The sequence below is a fragment of the Brugia malayi genome (assembly GCF_000002995.4).
Source record: "Brugia malayi strain FR3 genome assembly, contig: Bm_v4_ChrX_scaffold_001, whole genome shotgun sequence".
Classification (NCBI taxonomy): domain Eukaryota; kingdom Metazoa; phylum Nematoda; class Chromadorea; order Rhabditida; family Onchocercidae; genus Brugia; species Brugia malayi.
In genome coordinates this window covers 979,625-998,558 of record NW_025062479.1, presented here as the reverse complement: position 1 = coordinate 998,558, position 18,934 = coordinate 979,625, and the positions used below count along the sequence as shown (strand labels likewise).

General features: G+C 22.6%; 1 protein-coding gene across 1 annotated transcript; it reads left to right on the top strand.

The window, feature by feature from the left end:
- Nucleotides 1–13,476: 13,476 nt before the first annotated feature.
- Bma-egl-20 (wnt family protein) lies at nucleotides 13,477–17,880 on the top strand (the record flags this gene model as incomplete). Its single annotated transcript, XM_043073184.1, has 9 exons — nucleotides 13,477–13,565; nucleotides 13,838–13,973; nucleotides 14,629–14,708; nucleotides 15,134–15,219; nucleotides 15,364–15,500; nucleotides 15,932–16,108; nucleotides 16,236–16,379; nucleotides 17,187–17,313; nucleotides 17,684–17,880. The coding sequence occupies 9 exons, from the start codon at nucleotides 13,477–13,479 to the stop codon at nucleotides 17,878–17,880; spliced, it is 1,173 nt and encodes a 390-aa protein (XP_042929118.1).
- Nucleotides 17,881–18,934: the final 1,054 nt, after the last annotated feature.

Sequence of the window (18,934 nt, the reverse complement as noted above, 5' to 3'; positions counted from 1 at the left end):
AATTTAATAAAAAAAAAAACTTTTTTAATTTAAGTCAAACATAGATATTTGAACAGTTTGAAATTTGCGCAATTTGTTTATTTGTTTATTTATTTTATCTATTTTTTATTTTTCGGTAAAAAAAAAAAGAAAAAATAAGTGATAAAATTAAAGTTATAACAATGTTTAGCTGAAATAAACTTTTTTTTTTTTTTGAAAAAAAAATCACATTTGCTCCTTTTACAATCTATCTTTAAGTATTCAAAAAAAAAAGCATCAAATTTATATATTTTTTCTAAAATTTCATATTTTGAACTTATGAATTTAGCACAATATTTAAATTTAAAAATAAAATTTTCCAATAAATTTAAACGATAAAATTATTTCATATCAATTTCTTATGCTCTTATCCATCCATCATATTCTCATGCATTTGATGCTAATACAAAAGAATTGTCAGCATCATTTGCATCATGCTAAAACAGTGAATTTGTTAAACAGTTTGAAATGTTGTTGTGCTGCTCGTTCAGTTCAAAACATGAACTGATAGCTTATCTGATAAAACAGTTATAAACTGAAGCTATTATCATACATACAGTAATCCAATCACTTCAGTAATACTCCATATTGCAAATTTTTTCATTTTTTGTTTTCACACTAAGCACTTATCGTTATCACTGCTTTATCAATGTGTAAAATCATTCCAATAAATACGATTGAAACAACAACAACAAAAAAAAGGAATTAACATAATGTAAAAGTGAAATAATAGTTGATTAAATTTGACGGACGTAAGTGACGTAATAAAAATATTCGATGACAATCTTTATTTAATATAAATTCCCAAGACAATTTAGCTTAACGAAGCTATTTTTTTTTTTTTTTTTTTTAAAGATAATTGTTCTCATTTTAATTACTAATATTCTATTCAACACTCTTATTTATCCTTTTCTGCATATTCGATTTTATTTATTTATTTATTTATTTTTTTTTTTGCATTACATTTCGATATTACTATATTTTGTTTCCTATTATATTTCCCCTTATTTATTTATTTTAATTTAAGAATTATAAAATTTTCATTTTTTTTTTTTTTTTTGAAAGAAAGTCACCAAGAAATGACAACCAAGAGTTTATTTGAAATGATTAGAAGAAGGTTTTAGTAGAGAAATGACAATGATGAAGTATGAAAAGGAAAATGAAGAGAAGAAGAAGAAATTAAAATTGAGAGGGAGAGAGAGAAAAAATGTACGTCGATTGAAAGGTGGAGAGAGCTAACGGAGATGAAATGAGCAAGAAGAAAGGAAATGTTGACTTAATTGGTGACAATTATATTTGATAATTGATTAACAAAAGTGATAATACAAAATTTTATACATTATTCAGCAACTACAATTTCATATGAAACACAGGGACATTCTTTCGTTTTTTTTTTTTTAATTTTTTTCTAACAAATTAAAACTAAACAAATATGATAAAATTAGTTTATTCGAGAGAAATTTATAAAATCTATCAATGATCATAGAAGAAATTAAGATTAACTTGTGATGTTTATTATTTTCCGTTGAAATTTTTCAAATTTCTTGCCATAAATAAAAAAACAAAGTGAAAATGATTAATGAATGATATTATTATCAACGATTATAATTAGTTCTTTTTGTGGACATATTAATGATAATATTAATAAACTAAGATTATTTTGAACATAATAATTATGATAAATGAAACAATCATTCCTATTATTATCATTATAATCAATTGCTATCATAAATTGCAACAGTAATGAGAATTGTTATCACTATCATTGCTATAATCAAATGCTATTATCAATAACAAATTTCATTTGGTATACTGCATCTTTTCTGATTTTCTAGAAGAATCAATGCGTATTATATGTAATATTAAATGCACACTAATAATCGATAATCATATTAGTAATCGAAAACAGAAAAACAGAAAGTTTTTAATGAAGAATTATTGTAATATTAAATAGAAAAATTGCTTATTTTTTTCATTTGTCAAATAATTTAAGGCAAAATTTCAATTTTTGTCTAAGCAAAAAATTAATAATTTCAAAAGTATTTTATTAATAAATTTTGGAATGAATAAGATAAATTAGTCAACGAAGCAATAATTTATTTAAACTTTAATTAAGTAATTTTTACCAAAAAATGTTTAAATATTTGAATTGTATTGAACGATGTACACTGTTACAGAACATTTTCAGCATTACAATTTGATATTCATTTAAATTAATCATTATTTAGCATATGAATTTCTTTTGAAAAAAATTTAAGGTTTCGAAAATTGCTTACCTAATTTCTTCCAGAAATGGTTCTTTTATTGAGTTAGCAAATGAATATTTTAACTGAAAGTTGAATGAATCAATGACAATATTATAATTAATTGATATTAATTATGTAATTTTAGTAAATTTAAGCCAAAATATCGATCATCAAAAAAAAAAAAAAAAAAAAAAAAAAAGCAGATTTTCTTGTGTATTTTTTCAATTGTTGAATAATATAATTGATCATATTTTGCACAAATATTTTTTGATCAATTAATATTAATTCTTTAATTTTAGTGAAACGTAATAAATAAACCGAATCAAAAGAAAATAAAAGAAAAAAATTTAGTCAACGAATAAGCATTTTGTCAAAAACTGAAATTTCGATATTCTATGATGACAATTTTGTTTTAAATAAATTTATTTAAGCACTTAAAATGATGCAGTAACAAAATGAAATAAACAACAAAAATTGCCCATTTTTTAAAAGGATAATCAAGTTTGTCCACAATTTTTGATTAAATAATTTCACTAAAATTAAAGGAAAAAAAAATGGGGAAAAAGCAATTATGTAATAATTGGACAATTATAATTATTAACTTTTATAATATTCCTACTCTATTGCTATTTTCCTCATTTTTTCTTTTTTTTTTTTTGGAAACAATTTAAAAGGTGTTTAATCATTAAGTAAAAATTGTCATTTAAAAAAAAAAAAAAAAAAAAAATAGACAGAAAAGAGGCAAAAAAATGAAAAAAAAAAAAAAAATCAGTACTATATATGAAATATGAATAATATATTTAAATCTTCAATATGCTTCTCTTATACAAAGTTTGTAATTTTTTTAGAATTTTTTTTTTTTTTTTTTGAATTTTAAACTAAGAATTTTGCAATTATCATGCAATAAAATATAAATTACTACATGTGCGATGATTTAATTATACCTACCTGTTCATTCAACAATAACAACCATCTAGAAAAAGCAAAGCTATTGAACAAACAAACAAAAAAAATGAAAAAAAAAAAGAGTTAGAAGTTGAGATATTATTTTTTAACAAAATTGTATAATAACAAAAATTATAATTATTTGAAGAGAAGAAAAGGAAACTAATAACTTATTCATTTATTCATATAACCATAATATCTAAGAAAAAAATTAAAACATGTGCAATATTTTCTGATTAGCGTTTAATTTGAAAATATTATATAAATAATTATTTTATATTAAATATATGAAAGAAAAAAAAAAACGATTGAATAATTAAAGGAAAATAATATATGTAAGTATTATATTTCATGCGAAAAAAAGGTTTTGTACATAATTTATTGCTTTATTCCATTCCTTTTTTTTTTTTTTTTTTTCAATTATTTTATGAAAAAAGTTGTATTATTTTATGTGTCTTTAAAATTATGCTATATTTAACAATTTTTATAAAATTATTTATCAAATTTTGTAATTATTATCACCATAACATTATTCTTTCTACAACTTTATCATTTGAATCTTTTTCTTTTCTTTCTTTTTTCTTTTCATAAATATTAATAAATATTATTTTCAGTAGCAAAAAAAAAAAAATACTTTAAGAAAGGATTAATTGTGCTAATTATTTATATGTGCGCTTTTATCAACTAAACAAATTTCATCAATTTTTTTTTTTTGTAAAAGAAAGAAAAAGAAGTAAATTTCTGTTCATTAATTTTGGTAAATTTTTAATGACAAACACATTTCTATGCTATCATTTGTTTGACATTATTCATAATTATTGTCAAATTTCTAGCCTCACCCTTATTTTTCAGAAATTTTTCTAACAACAAAACGGAAGTTTTTCATCGTCTACAAAATTTAATTGAAATAGACAAAAAATAAAAATATGTAATGAAGACACGTCTGAACGTTGAATCATTCCATCGTTCGAATGATTTAATGTTAATAATTTCATGCCAAAAAAATTTATACGTGTACATACGAGCAAAAATTTTTCCAGAAAGTATGCTTATTTTTTGTACTACGTGAAAAATTCTCATCATATATTTGTATATCATTGCAAATTATCGTAAACTAAGGTAAATGTCACAGGTAAACTGAATGTCGTAGTGTCCAAGTTTACTTTTATCAGTAATTCCTGATGTCTTATTGTAATTTTGGATTGTTACTGATCATTGGATATATTTTATATCTAGCATCATTTCTAATGAAATTGTTAAATAGTCAACTTCTGTTAGCATTTTTCCTATTAAAAATTTACCTAATATCCATTTCTACATTATTTTAATTTCTGTATTGTCTGTATTAATTTAATTACTTTAATAAATTACATGAAGATATGTACAGCATACAATAAAGCAATCAAAGTTTACGCATTTTAATGATTTAAAAAAAAAAAAAAAAGATTTTAATTAGTATTGTATGATAAAGCAATATTAAAGTAATTTCATATTATGAATTCAAATGTTTTCAAAGCAATAATTACTTTTTCAAGAAAAAAAAATTTTTGCAATTTAACTTAGAATGGATAACAACTAATTACGAAAGCACTTAGGTAATATTATTATATTTGATGAAAATTTGTGACAGCGATGATAAAAAACATTAACATTTAGTAATGAAATTATTAGCAGATGAGCAAATTAACATTAATTTATTTTTCGTGATTAATAATTAAGCAAAAATTTAGCATTTAATGATAATTATAAAGAAAAAAAAAAGAAAAAAAAAACAGAAAAATGAATATGATAAAAAATAAAACGCAGAACCGAAAATAGTAGCAGCAATAATAAAAGTAGTAATAGTAATAGAAACAGCGACAACAACAACGATAAATATGTGAATAACAAATAATTGCAAGAACAATAAGGGCAATCAGCAATGAAAACAAATTCACTATAATAGGATTAGTAGAATGATTTAAGTGCAAAATATTAGTTAAAAATAAAATATTTCAAACAAAAAAATTGCTTATTTTTCTAGCATTATATGCAACAATTATTTTCATATTTAATTAAAATTTTTAGCACAAAAAAGAAAAAAGAAATAAGTTTGATAAAAACGGAAAAAAAGACAAAAAAAGTAAGTAATAATAAATTTTTTGTAAAAAGTTTAGAAATTTGAGCAATTTTGAAAATCAGTTAAAGTTTTTGTGTTAAAATCATCTTATAATAAATAAAATTACCATTTTTAATGATAATAAAATAATCGAAAACTTGAAGCTTATAAAAATGAGAACAAATTATAAATATATTCATCGAAGAAAGAAAAGAAAAAATTTGAAATAAAAAAAGGAAGAAGGAAAATTTGAAAAATAGATAAACAATAAATTTATTTTTTTTTTTTGAAAGATGAAAAAATGCATATTCATAATATTTTATTTCGTATTAACACTTTTGATAGATTATTAGAATGTGCAATTCATGAAAACTGCAATTAAGCATTGTCTTCTAATTAGGATTAATTAATGAAATAGGAAAAAAAAAAGTGTACGGAAGTTTTTGGACAAAATACAAAATGGATAAAAACACTATTTTTTTTTTTTTTTTTTTCAATGGTAGAAAATTTCAAGTTCCAGATGAAGCGATAATTTTTCTCTCACCCATTGCATTATTTAAAAAATGCATTAATTAATTACTGCAATGTATCATTTTGTAATTTAGAACAGAAAACCATTTTTCTTCTTTAAATTTTAGAATGAACAACTACACTTCAGAAAACAACAAGTAAATTCTAATAATCAATTACGAATTTATTAATTCTGAAATGAAAAAAAAAAAAAAATGAGGAGGAAAAATTTCAGTATGTATCCATCAGAATATCAGAATTCACTTTAATGCTTTATTGTGTTAGCTTTGTTGACAAGCTGTACTTATCAAATGTGACCGTACTCGAACATCCTAAAAAAAAAAAAGAAGCTGATTAGCCAGCAATTTTTTTTTTTATTTTACTGAATTCATTTATCAAAAAGTTGCGAGAAGAAATTATATAAATTAAACATAATGAAATTAATTGAAAGAGAAAAATTTTTTTAAGCATTTCTTTATTGAAAAACAAATGAAAGCAAATTTCTGTAAAAAAATTGGCAAAATTATACATATATATTTGTTTATGAATGACAATTTCGTTTTAATTTCCATTAATTTTGGATTGAAATTTACTTGAAATTCAGTGATATGATAAAAGGTTAAGTTAGATGATAAAATGAATACTCTTGGCAAAAAGTGATATTATCAATTAATGGATCAATGCTTAGATAATCTGCTAAATTAGTAGCTAAAGAAAATGCTAGCATATTGAAAATTAAAATCTTTCCACTTCATTGTGCATAATAATAACCTGAAAAAGTAAAAAAAGAAATCCACTGAGAATTAATTGCTTGGCTAATTAATTAATCCATTTAAATTAATCTTCGAAAAGATGCAAATTCTTGAATGAATTTTACTACTTTACTAGTCACTAAATCATTCTATTTAAAATCAATCATTAATTAAAAGCCATCGATGAATCAAATAAAAGTATTTTCTGATGATCGATTTCTTCGTTTTCTTTTTTCTTTTTTTTTTTTTTTTTTTCATCTTTTTATTAATTACTATTAAAGAGTAAAAATTTATTACGAATAATCAATTGTTGAAAATTTTTAGCTAATTATTTCTTTATATCATGTAATTATTCAGTTCTTTTCCTTTTTTTTTTTTTATTTAGAAAATTTGTATCATTTTTCTAATTTAATTATTTATATTGCTTAAATTGGATAATATTATGTGATAGATATGAAAGGTAAAATGGATGGTTTATCTTTAAGATCAATTGTTCCATTTGATAACGATTTCAATTTAATGAGAAGACGGAAAAGCTCCTTCAGAAGATAAAACACAAATATATTGTTGGCCATTAAAATGCCCAAAGCTTTCCATTTGCTCAACAACCACTGACAGACAACCCATTTTGATCATTTTGCTTAAGAATTCAACGTTTCCTTTCCAAATCTGTCTTTTTTTATTTTTCAAATTTTATAAGAATGTTAATTTTACATTATTTTGTATGAATAATTTAATAATTTATTGTATAATTTTCATTGCGCAATATAATATCATATCATAATACGATTGTATAATTTAAAATAAATAAAAATAGATATCTTTTATTTATTTATTTATTTTTCTGAATCATTTTAAATAGAAATAAAATAAACATATTTTTTTTTCTTTTTTTTTTAAATAAAAAAATGAAAAAAAGGTTGAAATTTTTAAATGCTTTAAAAAAAATTTATGCTTTGGAAAAAGCAATAACAGCACAATAATAATGGAATAATGTTTAATTCTCGAGAAATTATTTGTATATTATTAATGATTATTTATAAATGATATTGAATACAGAAAAATAAATCCAAATTTGAATGTTTGTTTCTTTATTTTTAAATTATAGCAAATATGATTTTAGCATCGTATTTACATGGTAAATAAATTTGATGAATAATCGTTCAATAATATTTCAAAAAATTTTATGTAAAAATTATAATCTAGATGTATACAGATCCATTGTGAATATTTAGGATGGTATAAACGAGATAATCAAATATGATAAATAATTGTTTATTTGTACAGTATACGATATCCGTGAACGGATCCGAAATGTTTCACATTATTGTAATTATTCCAGTTTCTTTGTTATAATATAGAAAAGAAAAGATAGCAAAACAAAAAAAAAAAAAAAAAAAAGAAAAATTCAATTACGAATAGATTACTCATATTAAGTATTTATTGCAAATGCACTTTTAATTGGAATCATCATCAGTTCCTCTTTTTTTTTTTATTTTTTTAAATTTGAATGATCGAAACTTGTTGTATTTGCTTTATACAATTATAACCAAATACATCATTTTTGTTCATTTTTGAAAAAAATAAAAAAGAAATTTTTAAATTTTATATTTATCAATTAAGCTTAACTTATTTTCTTTTCAAATTAGTTTTAATGTGTATAAATGTTATGTTTATATAAGATAAACATTTTTTCTAGTAAAAAAAGGAAAAAAAAGCTGAAATTCAATAAATTTGATATGATAGTTAAAATCAGAATGAATGCGATTTTTTCCTTTTAAATCATTAAATTGCAAAGGAACTAAACGGGTGAATGATGCAGATGAAATTGGATTAATTGCGATATAAAATTGTATGCACCTTGATTTCTTGAAATAAAACAGTGAAATTTTATTCAAAAAAAAAAAAAAGTTTTTCTTTTTTTTTTTTTGAAATTTTATTCAGGATATATTTGTCTATCCTTTTCGTAAGTAATGGACAATATATTCCAAATGATGCAAATAACTCTGAGAGGAATAAGTCCGTCCCATTCTTTTCTTTTCGCTATCGCTTTTAGACGTCTTTATTAGAACCATATTTTTTCACATTGAAAGAGCCTGTTTGAAGCTATTTTGTTTAAGCTCTAAGAAATGAATTTTCTAAATTCTTCAGTTACTCTTTAAAATTGGTTCAAAAAATATTAGTGCTTCCGCAACCATTTCAGGCCCTATGTAATAGCAATTTCTCTTGACATAAACTGTTAGAACCATTAAAGGAATCAAATTTGAATTTTATAGCTTTTTTTTTTTTTTTTTAAATCTTAGAAAATTAAAATGAAATTGAAAAAGCAGTTAAATGTTTATGTAATAAAAATTTTAAAAAAAAAAAAGAAAAAAAAAAGAGAAATTCAATATATCATAATTGATCATATAATGGTTATTTGAACTAACATTGTAATTTATTTCATATTTTCTCGATTTTGAAATATTGTTCAGTTTAAATTTGAACATAAATGCTTCTGTTTGAAATGTATAGATTTATGAATTAAATAAAATTTGAAATAATCAAATATTTTTCTCCTGAACAGCATCATTTATGTTTTATCTTTTATTCATTCATTTATTTATCCTTTTTCGTTGATTTATGAATTTTTATTCATTTCCATTTTTTTTTTTCTCCCTCTCTTTTTTTTTTTTTTTTTGATACAATAATTTTGCTGTGTTTTGTAAGCATATTCAATTTAAAATTCTGAAAAAAAAAATCCTAGAAAAATAAAATTGTTTAATATTTCCTCATTGAAACGATAAATTTTAAACAAAATATTTCATACGAATTTTAACAATATCAGTTAAAGAACGGAGAAAAAAATAAATAAATAAACGAAAAACGAAACAATGCATATGTTTTTGCTTATCATAAAGAAAACTTTTTATTTGTACACTTACATTATTAAATTTTAAACTCTTCTTTAAAACGCTTTAATTAATATCAAAAAGTTAAAAATTGGAAAAACAATAGTTAGTTTTAAAATTAAAAATTAATTTAAAAAATTTTCATAACATTTTATTGTGGTTTATTGTTAAAAAAATTCAAATTACCCCATATATACTTAGAACTTTGCCTTGTTTTTTTTTTTTTTTTTTTTTTGCTTTCTTCTTTCCCCTATCCACACTTACTGTCCTTACCTTTCACCCCCATCTTATAATCTCATTTTTCTCTCTCTCGTTTCATTGCTCGACCTCGACTATTTCGAAGTCGTTATTCACCTAAGTATGACATTATTGCATCCTATCTGATTCAGCCCAAATGACAATCTTTTCCGGTAAGCGATTTAAGTGGAAAAGATGGTGTTTGCTAGAGAGGACGAACCAATTTTATGTGATTTTTACGACATAGCCATAAATATTTATATGAATAAAGCAGGCCGTAGAAATGGGACCCAATACAGACACAGACACATACATACACAGACACACACACACACACACACACATACATACACATGCATAGAGATAGACAGACAGACAGACAGACACAGATAGAGGGAGAAACAGACACAGACACACCTGCATGTTTTGACAATTGAAGATGAGGCAGTTTCATGATGAGTATTGTCAATAAAATGTTCTTAGGATACGATAGGATAGATTTGTGATAGGAATGATTGTAGTGAAATGGGGAGGACAATTGATACATAAGTTTTGAAAATGTTTAGAATTGATTAAATGATAAATGTTGTTAATTTAATTTAAACAAAAAAAAAAAAAAAAGAATATGACTGAAAAAGAATACAAAAAAAAAATATTATAATTTATAATTGATCGTAGAAGTTTTAATGCAATGCTTTGTTATCATTATTTATTATTATTATGATTTATTTAAGTTTATCAAATTATGTAAGCATTTTGTTTTCATATAAATTTAAATAAATGCATTTTCGTTTTAAAACATATAAATTTTTTAATTAGTATTTATGAAAATCATAAAGTTTGTTTGTTTTTTTTTCTCCTTTTATTTCATTAGTTTGTTTCTATACAAATCGTTTTGTTATAATATTATTTTATTGAATCAATTCATTCGTTTCATTTCATTGCTTAACAAATTTGAATTTGATTAATCAGCAAAATTTGAAAATATTAAATGAATATCGTTTAGATTTAGATAAATAAAATATGATTATTGTTAAATTATGTTTTGATATGATTATGTTATTGCTTTAGATTATTGAAATCAAGAAATTTTTATGAATCATTGAAATTTCTTCCATCTTTATCACCTATAAAATATTTGTCCCAAAAACATTCATTCTTTTTACACAGTTACTTGAAATTTTGATTTATTTCCATTTCTATTTTCATTTCTATATTCGATAAGTTCAAATTTTAATACTTAACAGGTATATCATTACAAATGTCAATTATCATAGCCTAAGTTAACTTCTTATTAATAATTTTCCATTTTTTTTTCTATTGAATTGTAATTGAAAATAGTTTTATATGTTGAAATTGCGAGTTAAAATTTTTTGAAAAAAACAATTTTTAAATCTTAATTTTACTAAATCAAAAGATTTGAAAATTTTGTCTATTACTCAAAAAAAAAAAAAAAAATAAACATTCAATTAGTCCAATTATTAAAAAATATTTACATTATACCAACACTTATTTAGCCAACAATAAAGTTTCCTTTGTTGATCTATTTTTTTTTTTCAATCCTTTAAACTTTGATTTTTGTGTTAGCTTTTAATTATAAACATTTTTAAAATCTCCAAAATTTATCATTTTTCCATGTTTCAAATATCAATCAATATTATTATAATTATATTATCACCTAGTATGCATAATAGAAAATTAGAAATTTTAATTCGTAAATTTTTATCTTATAAAATTTTATTATCATTATTTTACATATATTATACATTTAAAATTTACTAATATTTCTTTTATAATTAACAAATTTTATTAAAAAAAAAAGAAAAAGAAAAAAGAAATGCATAGATATGTGTGTTAACAATTTTACTAATTATAACAAAAAAATAGAAATAAATTTGTAAAATTTATATCGTATGCATTTAAGATTTATGTCAAATTACCGTAATTTGATCGAACAATTATTATTAACAATAAGAAAAGGATTGGAATTGGTAGCAGATGTTGCGATTTTTAACTCAAATGTGTCATTTATCGTTTTTAGCTCAATTGTTCAAAATAATTATAAGAAATTTGAGAAGATAGAATTTTTTTATTTTGTAAAATGCTTAGAGATATACCTGAGAAGGAGGAAGAAAAGAAAGAAAATGAAAGAGAAAATGAAAAAAGAGAAAGAGAACATTACTTTAGTGATTTTCTCTAATTTACTTTCATTGAAATTTATCAATGAATGATTAAGATGATATTTTTAGGTGATCTTATCTACAAATAATGATAGTATATTTTGATAACAGCTTGTATTATTCTCATCTACCTGTTCCTGTTCCTTTCGTACATATCAATGATATTCTCATTTCTATTCTCGGTTTATCCTGATACTCTAGGTTGAAGTTAACCAATAAATGTTATTGTTGGAAACAGCTGACTAGGTCATATCATCATTATGTCATTAGAAAAAATAATTAAAATAAAGGAATAAACATTCTAATAGTTGCAAAAAAAAAAAAAAACTTCTCTTTTTTTTTTTTGTTATGAAGCTTTCACAAACAACATTAAGTTTAACTAATTATTATTTTTCAATAATTTTTATCAAATTAGCATTTCCATATGCTTTTCCTATCGTTTTCTCTAACATTTCTCTTTTAAATGTTAAAATATTTATCAAATTTGATCACATATTTTTGATAATTCTTAAAAGTTTTTCGTTTTCGTCTCTTTTTTTTTTTTTTTTTTTTTTCACCATAACAAAGTTATTGCATTGATATTTTAGCTAATGAAAATTAGAACAACATTAACATTTTTCTTTCTTCAACAATAGGTTTAACATTTATGATGAATTATTTCTTTTATTTCTTTTTTATTATGTAATATTTTTATTCAACAAAAAAAATATATACATATCTAAACAACAACATTTTTTAGGATTGGAACATTGTTACGGTAATTTGTGCAAGATTCTGCTATCATTGCTGTTACTTTTTCTTACTACCACTTTCATCTCTTGCTACTATTGGAGGACAAAAATATAGGCGTAAAGAGGCGGAAAAGGTTTGTAAAGTGGAAAAGGACAAAATAGGACGAACTACAATCGACCATCTACCATTCAATTTATTGGTGACGGTTCATTTAAACGAGAAATGGGCAATAAATGTAAATGAGCCGTATTTTGTTGGACAGTCCAAAATAGCTCTTCAATAACCTTCCAAGACGTCAACTAACATTTACCCAAGTATTAATTCTTCAATTCAATCATCCAATCTTTCACATTTTTTTCACTATTAACAAACAACAATCACAAGAAAAAAAAAAAAAAGAAAGAAAAAAAGAGAAGAAAAGGAAAAAAAAAACGAAAGGAAAGAAAAGAATAAGCGAAAAGTGAAAGAAGAAATTCATTCATTCGAACTGATTACTTTTCATCTATTCACCTGGAAAAACTTGTTTCCGGAATGTTTACGTTCGTATGGCTTACTGAATTAGTATATGCGTTAATTTTACCGTACTCAATTTGTATCATTTAACAATTGATTTGAATTAGTGCAGACAACTAATTAATTTTGAAATTCACAGAATTTCAACAAAACTAAACAAGAGAAAACAAAAAAAAAAAAAAAAAAGCTGAGATATTGACGAAAACACACACAAAAAAGAAAAAAAAAGAGAAGGACGAAAACTTATTAGTTTTATCAAGTCAACAATGATAATGAGAATGTACAAAGCTAACGACGAAGTTTTATGAGGCTGATATTTGATCACTGTTGAGGGGATCAAACGGTAGGATAAAAATGATTCATATAATGATATTTCTTAATTACTGCTTAACAATATTTACTATCCTTCTGAATATCGTATCAGCTCAACACTACAATTGGTTGTAAGTTATTTATTTATTTATTTTCATTTCAAAATTAAAAAAAAAAAAAAGCAAAAAAAAATATATTTATTAATAAATATATTTGTTTGAAAAATAAATTAAATTACTTTATATTAAATATTTTTTTCGTTTCTTTTCTCTTTTTTTTTTTTTTTTTTTAAGAAAAAAATTAATTTTATAAGTTTATTAAAAACGATTTTTAAAAATTCAAAACATAAATGAACCTTAATTAAGAAATAGTAATTAACAAAAGTATTTGTGAAACAGTACAGATCGCTAGCATTATCATCGACAGCACAGTATTCGCCAGCATTTCATGCAGCATCTGATTTTGATAAGCAACAATATCGAACATTGTGTGAGCGATTATTAGGTTTAAATCCAGCTCAAATTAGCATTTGTCAACAGGTAAATTGTTTTTTTCTTTCTTCTCTTTTTACATAAAAGCAAATGTTGATAACTGATAAGTATCTTTTGAACTGATAAATATTTTTTAATGTAAAGCATTACATCGAAGTTAAATTCGTATTGTTAAAGTGATTATTAAGAATAGACGAATTTTAGCATAATCTTAAGAAGATATGATGTATTAATTTTTAAAAGTTTATTAATTAAAACTGTGATGTCTACTTTTCTACAAAATACATTATTGTGTTTCAAGTTTCACTTTTGCTGACAAATCTAGCATGAGCATTGATCATTTATCTGATAAGATAACAATGTACTATTAAATACTTTTTTTTATATGAAATTAATTAATTTCAATAAATTCGATCTTAAATACACCAATGCAACTGAACAATATTGGTTTCTTTTTTTTTTCTTTGCTTTTGTTATTTAATAAAATATAATAACAAATGGTGATTTAAGTTACATTTATTAAAAATTTCTAAGTTCGTAACTTTTATTTCAGTCACTTATATGCATGCCTATTTTAATTTTGTTTTTTTTTTTTCTTTAAAGAAAAAAAAAAGAAATCTTACTGAATTAGTTTTTAATAGGTATTGCTAATTAGAGAACTGGAAAAGTACGAATGAATTTCCAACTTTTTTTTTTTTTATAGCATCCGTTTGCAATTCCATCTATTGGACGTGGTGCAAGAGATTCAGTTGTTGAATGTCAAGCACAATTCAAATTTGAAAGGTTTCATTTTGTTTTAAATATTTTTGCAAAATAAAAAAAAAAGGAAGGGAGGAAAGGCAAACACTAGCACAATAACTGAAAATGTCAGTTAATTTTTTTAGTTCTTATACTCCATTTATATAAAATTATTCATCGAACATTTGATGAATAACAATGTTTTAGCAACACAGTAATCGTAAACATAAATGTGAAATAAATAATTTTAAATGCATTGTAGTTATTCAAATTTCACTAAACTCTATCATTTTGTGAATTTGAGAAATTTCACAAAGTTTAATTTAACAAAAAAAAAAAAAACGAAATACTTGAAATTTACAAATGAATTTGCTGGTATTTGGAATTAATTAGGTATTTAAAATTATTTAATATTATGAAAACTTCAACGAAGGAAAATAAAGCAATAAATTAAATGTTGAAGTTTTCAGATGGAATTGTTCGGAAAGGATAAGTAAACATTCGAACGTAACAACAAATGGTTTTCAGGATTTGCTAGGACAAACACTTCGAGCTGGTATGTATGTTGAGAAATGAACTTTTATATAATTAAACTTCAAGCTATTTCATTTTCAAACTATTTGAATTTTGACTTTATTTTTTATTTTTGAAAAATAAATTTAGATTTTAAACAATGTTTTTTTGTTTTTTCGCTTGACAGGAAATAGAGAGACGGCATTTATCTCAGCCGTTGCAAGCGCTGGTATTGTACATGCAATTACAAAAGGATGCAGTGCTGGTAATTTAACGGAATGCGGTTGTGACAGTCAACCTGGTGGACAACGATATACAGATTTGGTTTATTTCTTTTTTTCCTTCCTTCCGAAATTCTGGAATTTCGAATATTTAAAATACTGAAAACGTGAATATGTGTATTGCAAAAAAAAAAAAAAAGAAAGAAAACGATGATAACATACGATTGTTTGTCTTAGAAACTGATTTTTTTTTTCAATAACAATAAAAGACGATTTGACACATTTTAATATAAAATTTAAAAATTTCACCTTCTAGTGCACAAATATTCATTGATATATTTTAAGTTTTCTTCGTCATTCTTGTTAGATAATTTATCATTACTCTATGATAAAGTTAAATTAGCATTAAACTTGCGAATAAGAATAATTTATGGAAATTTTACAAATTGTTTGATCCTTTTTGAATTCCAGCAACGTTTAATTATTGATGCATAAAATGATAAATATATTCTAATACAAAAATCAAAAATTTAGGATCACGCAAGTGCAATAGGACGTGAGAAATTCTCATGGGGTGGTTGTTCGGATAATTCCAAATATGGTGTTCATTTTGCAAAGCAATTTCTGGATCGTTTTGAACGAGAACAATATGAGAAAGATCGTGATATAAGACATCTGATGAATCTTCATAATAATTTTGTTGGTCGTGAAGTACGTTAGATTACATTTTACATATATAAAATACATATTAATAAATTATTAATTTATGTAAGTTTTAAAATGTAAATTAAATAAATTAAAAATGAAGAAAATAACGGAAATTTTTGAATTATTTTAGGCAATTGTTCAAAATATGCGTAAACAATGTCGATGTCACGGTGTAAGTGGTTCATGCGAATTCAAAACTTGTTGGCTACAAATGCCTAGGTTTGCAGAAATTGGTGAAATGCTAAAACAACGCTACAATCATTTTGCTGTTCAGGTATCATTGTTTCATTTATAATTTGAAATATTTAAATTTGATGAGTAAATTATTTCATTTGTATGTAATTCATCAAATGAATCAATCTGTGAGTTTCACTTTTTTTTTTTCTCTCTCTCTCTCTCTTTCTCTCTCATAGTTAACAAAATTATTATGTTCAAAATGTGAATAATTGCAAATGTAAAAGTGATGAACTGTTATCAGTGTAAGTTTTAAAATAGAATTTCTTTAAAAAATCAAAAAGAAAAAGAGAAAAAGAAAAGATTGAAATACAAACGAAGAAAATTGTAATTTTTTCTAAAAATAATAATTTTAGTGATTATATATTTAGTGAGAATAATAAACTTTTGGTAATTAAGATATAGACAGGAAATTATAGTACATATTTTGTTTAGCAAATAAAACGGTAAACAAAATTATTAATCTGATCAAAAGTGACAAATTATTGATTGTAATTTGAAAAGTAAGAAAAATTTATCGAAAACTAAGCGATAAATTATAATGATATCATCACTTCAGCAAAAATACGAAGAAATTATCGGCTATTGATTTTCGAAATTTTTTGAAAGTAATGTTACTTGTAAACCGGGCAACTATATTTGATAGTTTGTAATTTAGTTCAAACAATAACTAATTCCGGATACATAAAAAACAAAAAAACAAAAAACAAAAAACAAAAGCAAAATTATCGTTGTTAAATTTATCAAGAAATTTGCACTTTTTTAAAATAAATATGTAATTGTTTTAGTGGAATAAAAAATTGGATTTTTACAATTAATGTTGACAATGAGTGATAAAAAATTAAAGGTAGCAAAAAGGGCAAAAAAACGTTTACGAAGGAAAGAACGTTCAGAAAGAAAAAAACCGTTACGTGGAAACGAGATCGCTTATATTAACAAATCACCGAATTACTGTGAGCGGAATGATGCTGAAGGTAAAATTCCTTTTTTTTTTTTAATTTATTTAAAAAAAATTTCAATTTTAAACATAACTAGGAAAAAATTATTTGAAATTAATAACAATACATTATTTGCAAAATTTTAATTTTTGCACAGTATTGTAAAAAAAAAAGAAATAAATAAAAGCAATCATATTTATAGAAGAACTATTGATTAAAAAAAATTTCAACCTCTAAATCTCGTTTTTTTTTTTTAAGCAAATTTGATAAGAATTATAAAAAAAAATATTATTGGAAGAATTATTATGTTAAACTTTTTAATCACTGAAGTACTATTTAACTTTCTAATTATAATTTATACACTTATCTTAGCATATCAAATTTGTAAACAATGTAATTTTTCCAGGTATTCTTGGTACACATGGTCGAGAATGTAATCAATCATCACTTAATTCAGATAGTTGTGATCTGTTATGCTGTGGCCGTGGCTACAATACAAAAGAGGAAATACGTACGGTGCAGTGTCATTGCAAGTTTGTTTGGTGCTGCTCCGTGAAATGCAAGACATGCACGGAGAAAGTTCTTGTTCATACATGCAAATAGAAAATAATCATTCTTTTCCTTTTTTCATTTATGTGCTAATTTTTTTAAAAAAAAAAAAAATAAAAATAAAACTTTTTTTAGCTTTCTCGAAAATTTATGTAAACCTTATTAAAATTCAATTTAAAAAAAAAAAAAAAAAAAATTAACTATTCATTCATTCATCATTCCGTTCAATTATTTATTGCGTTAATAGCTAAACGTATAAATAATTTGCATGTAAAATTGAAATTATCTTTCAAAATAAGATTTAATAATGATGATAGCATTTAAAATTATTTTGTATAATTTATTATTTGTTTATGTTATTGATAATTTTCGCTATTATTAGGCCTTTTTTTTTTTTTTTTTTTTTTTTAACCTGTCACTATGTTTGGCAAATGATTGATTGATTCTTTCTTTCTTTTTAGGTTTATCTAAAAAAAAAAAAAAAAAAATTATTTTGAAAGTATATTTTATTACAGATCAAGAAAATAATATAATAAAATGAAATACTTATTGTTAGATTTAATTATGTAGGAAATCAATTAATTCCATATTAATGCATAATGAAAATTTCTTTTTTTTCTTCTTTTTATAATTATCTATTTGTTTTGAAAAAACGATAAAATTATGAATGTGTTATTAAAAAAAGTGATTGATTATTAATTCAAATGATTCTTTTGCATATCTAAAAAATCATCAGTGAGTGCTGCAAATATTTTTTCAAATTATAAAATGTTTAAATATTTCTTTGCATCTACATTTTTAGTTTTTCCTTAATTTTCTTACACTTTTTTTTAATATGATATTTAAACTTTTCATTTTCATTAATGTAATTTAAAACATTGCTTTTCTGTTTTATCTTTTTTTTCCTTTTTTTTCTCACTGCATTTTTTCTCCATCCAAATTTATCCAACTAAATTTCAATTGAATTGATTATTCCATTGATCATTTCATAGATTACAATAAGATAAAAAAAGCATAATTTAAAAAAAAAATGGAGCAAGAAAACATTTCTCAGTTAATTGAAGCTAAAATGTGATTTGAAATTGAACAGTTATCTATTTTAAACCAA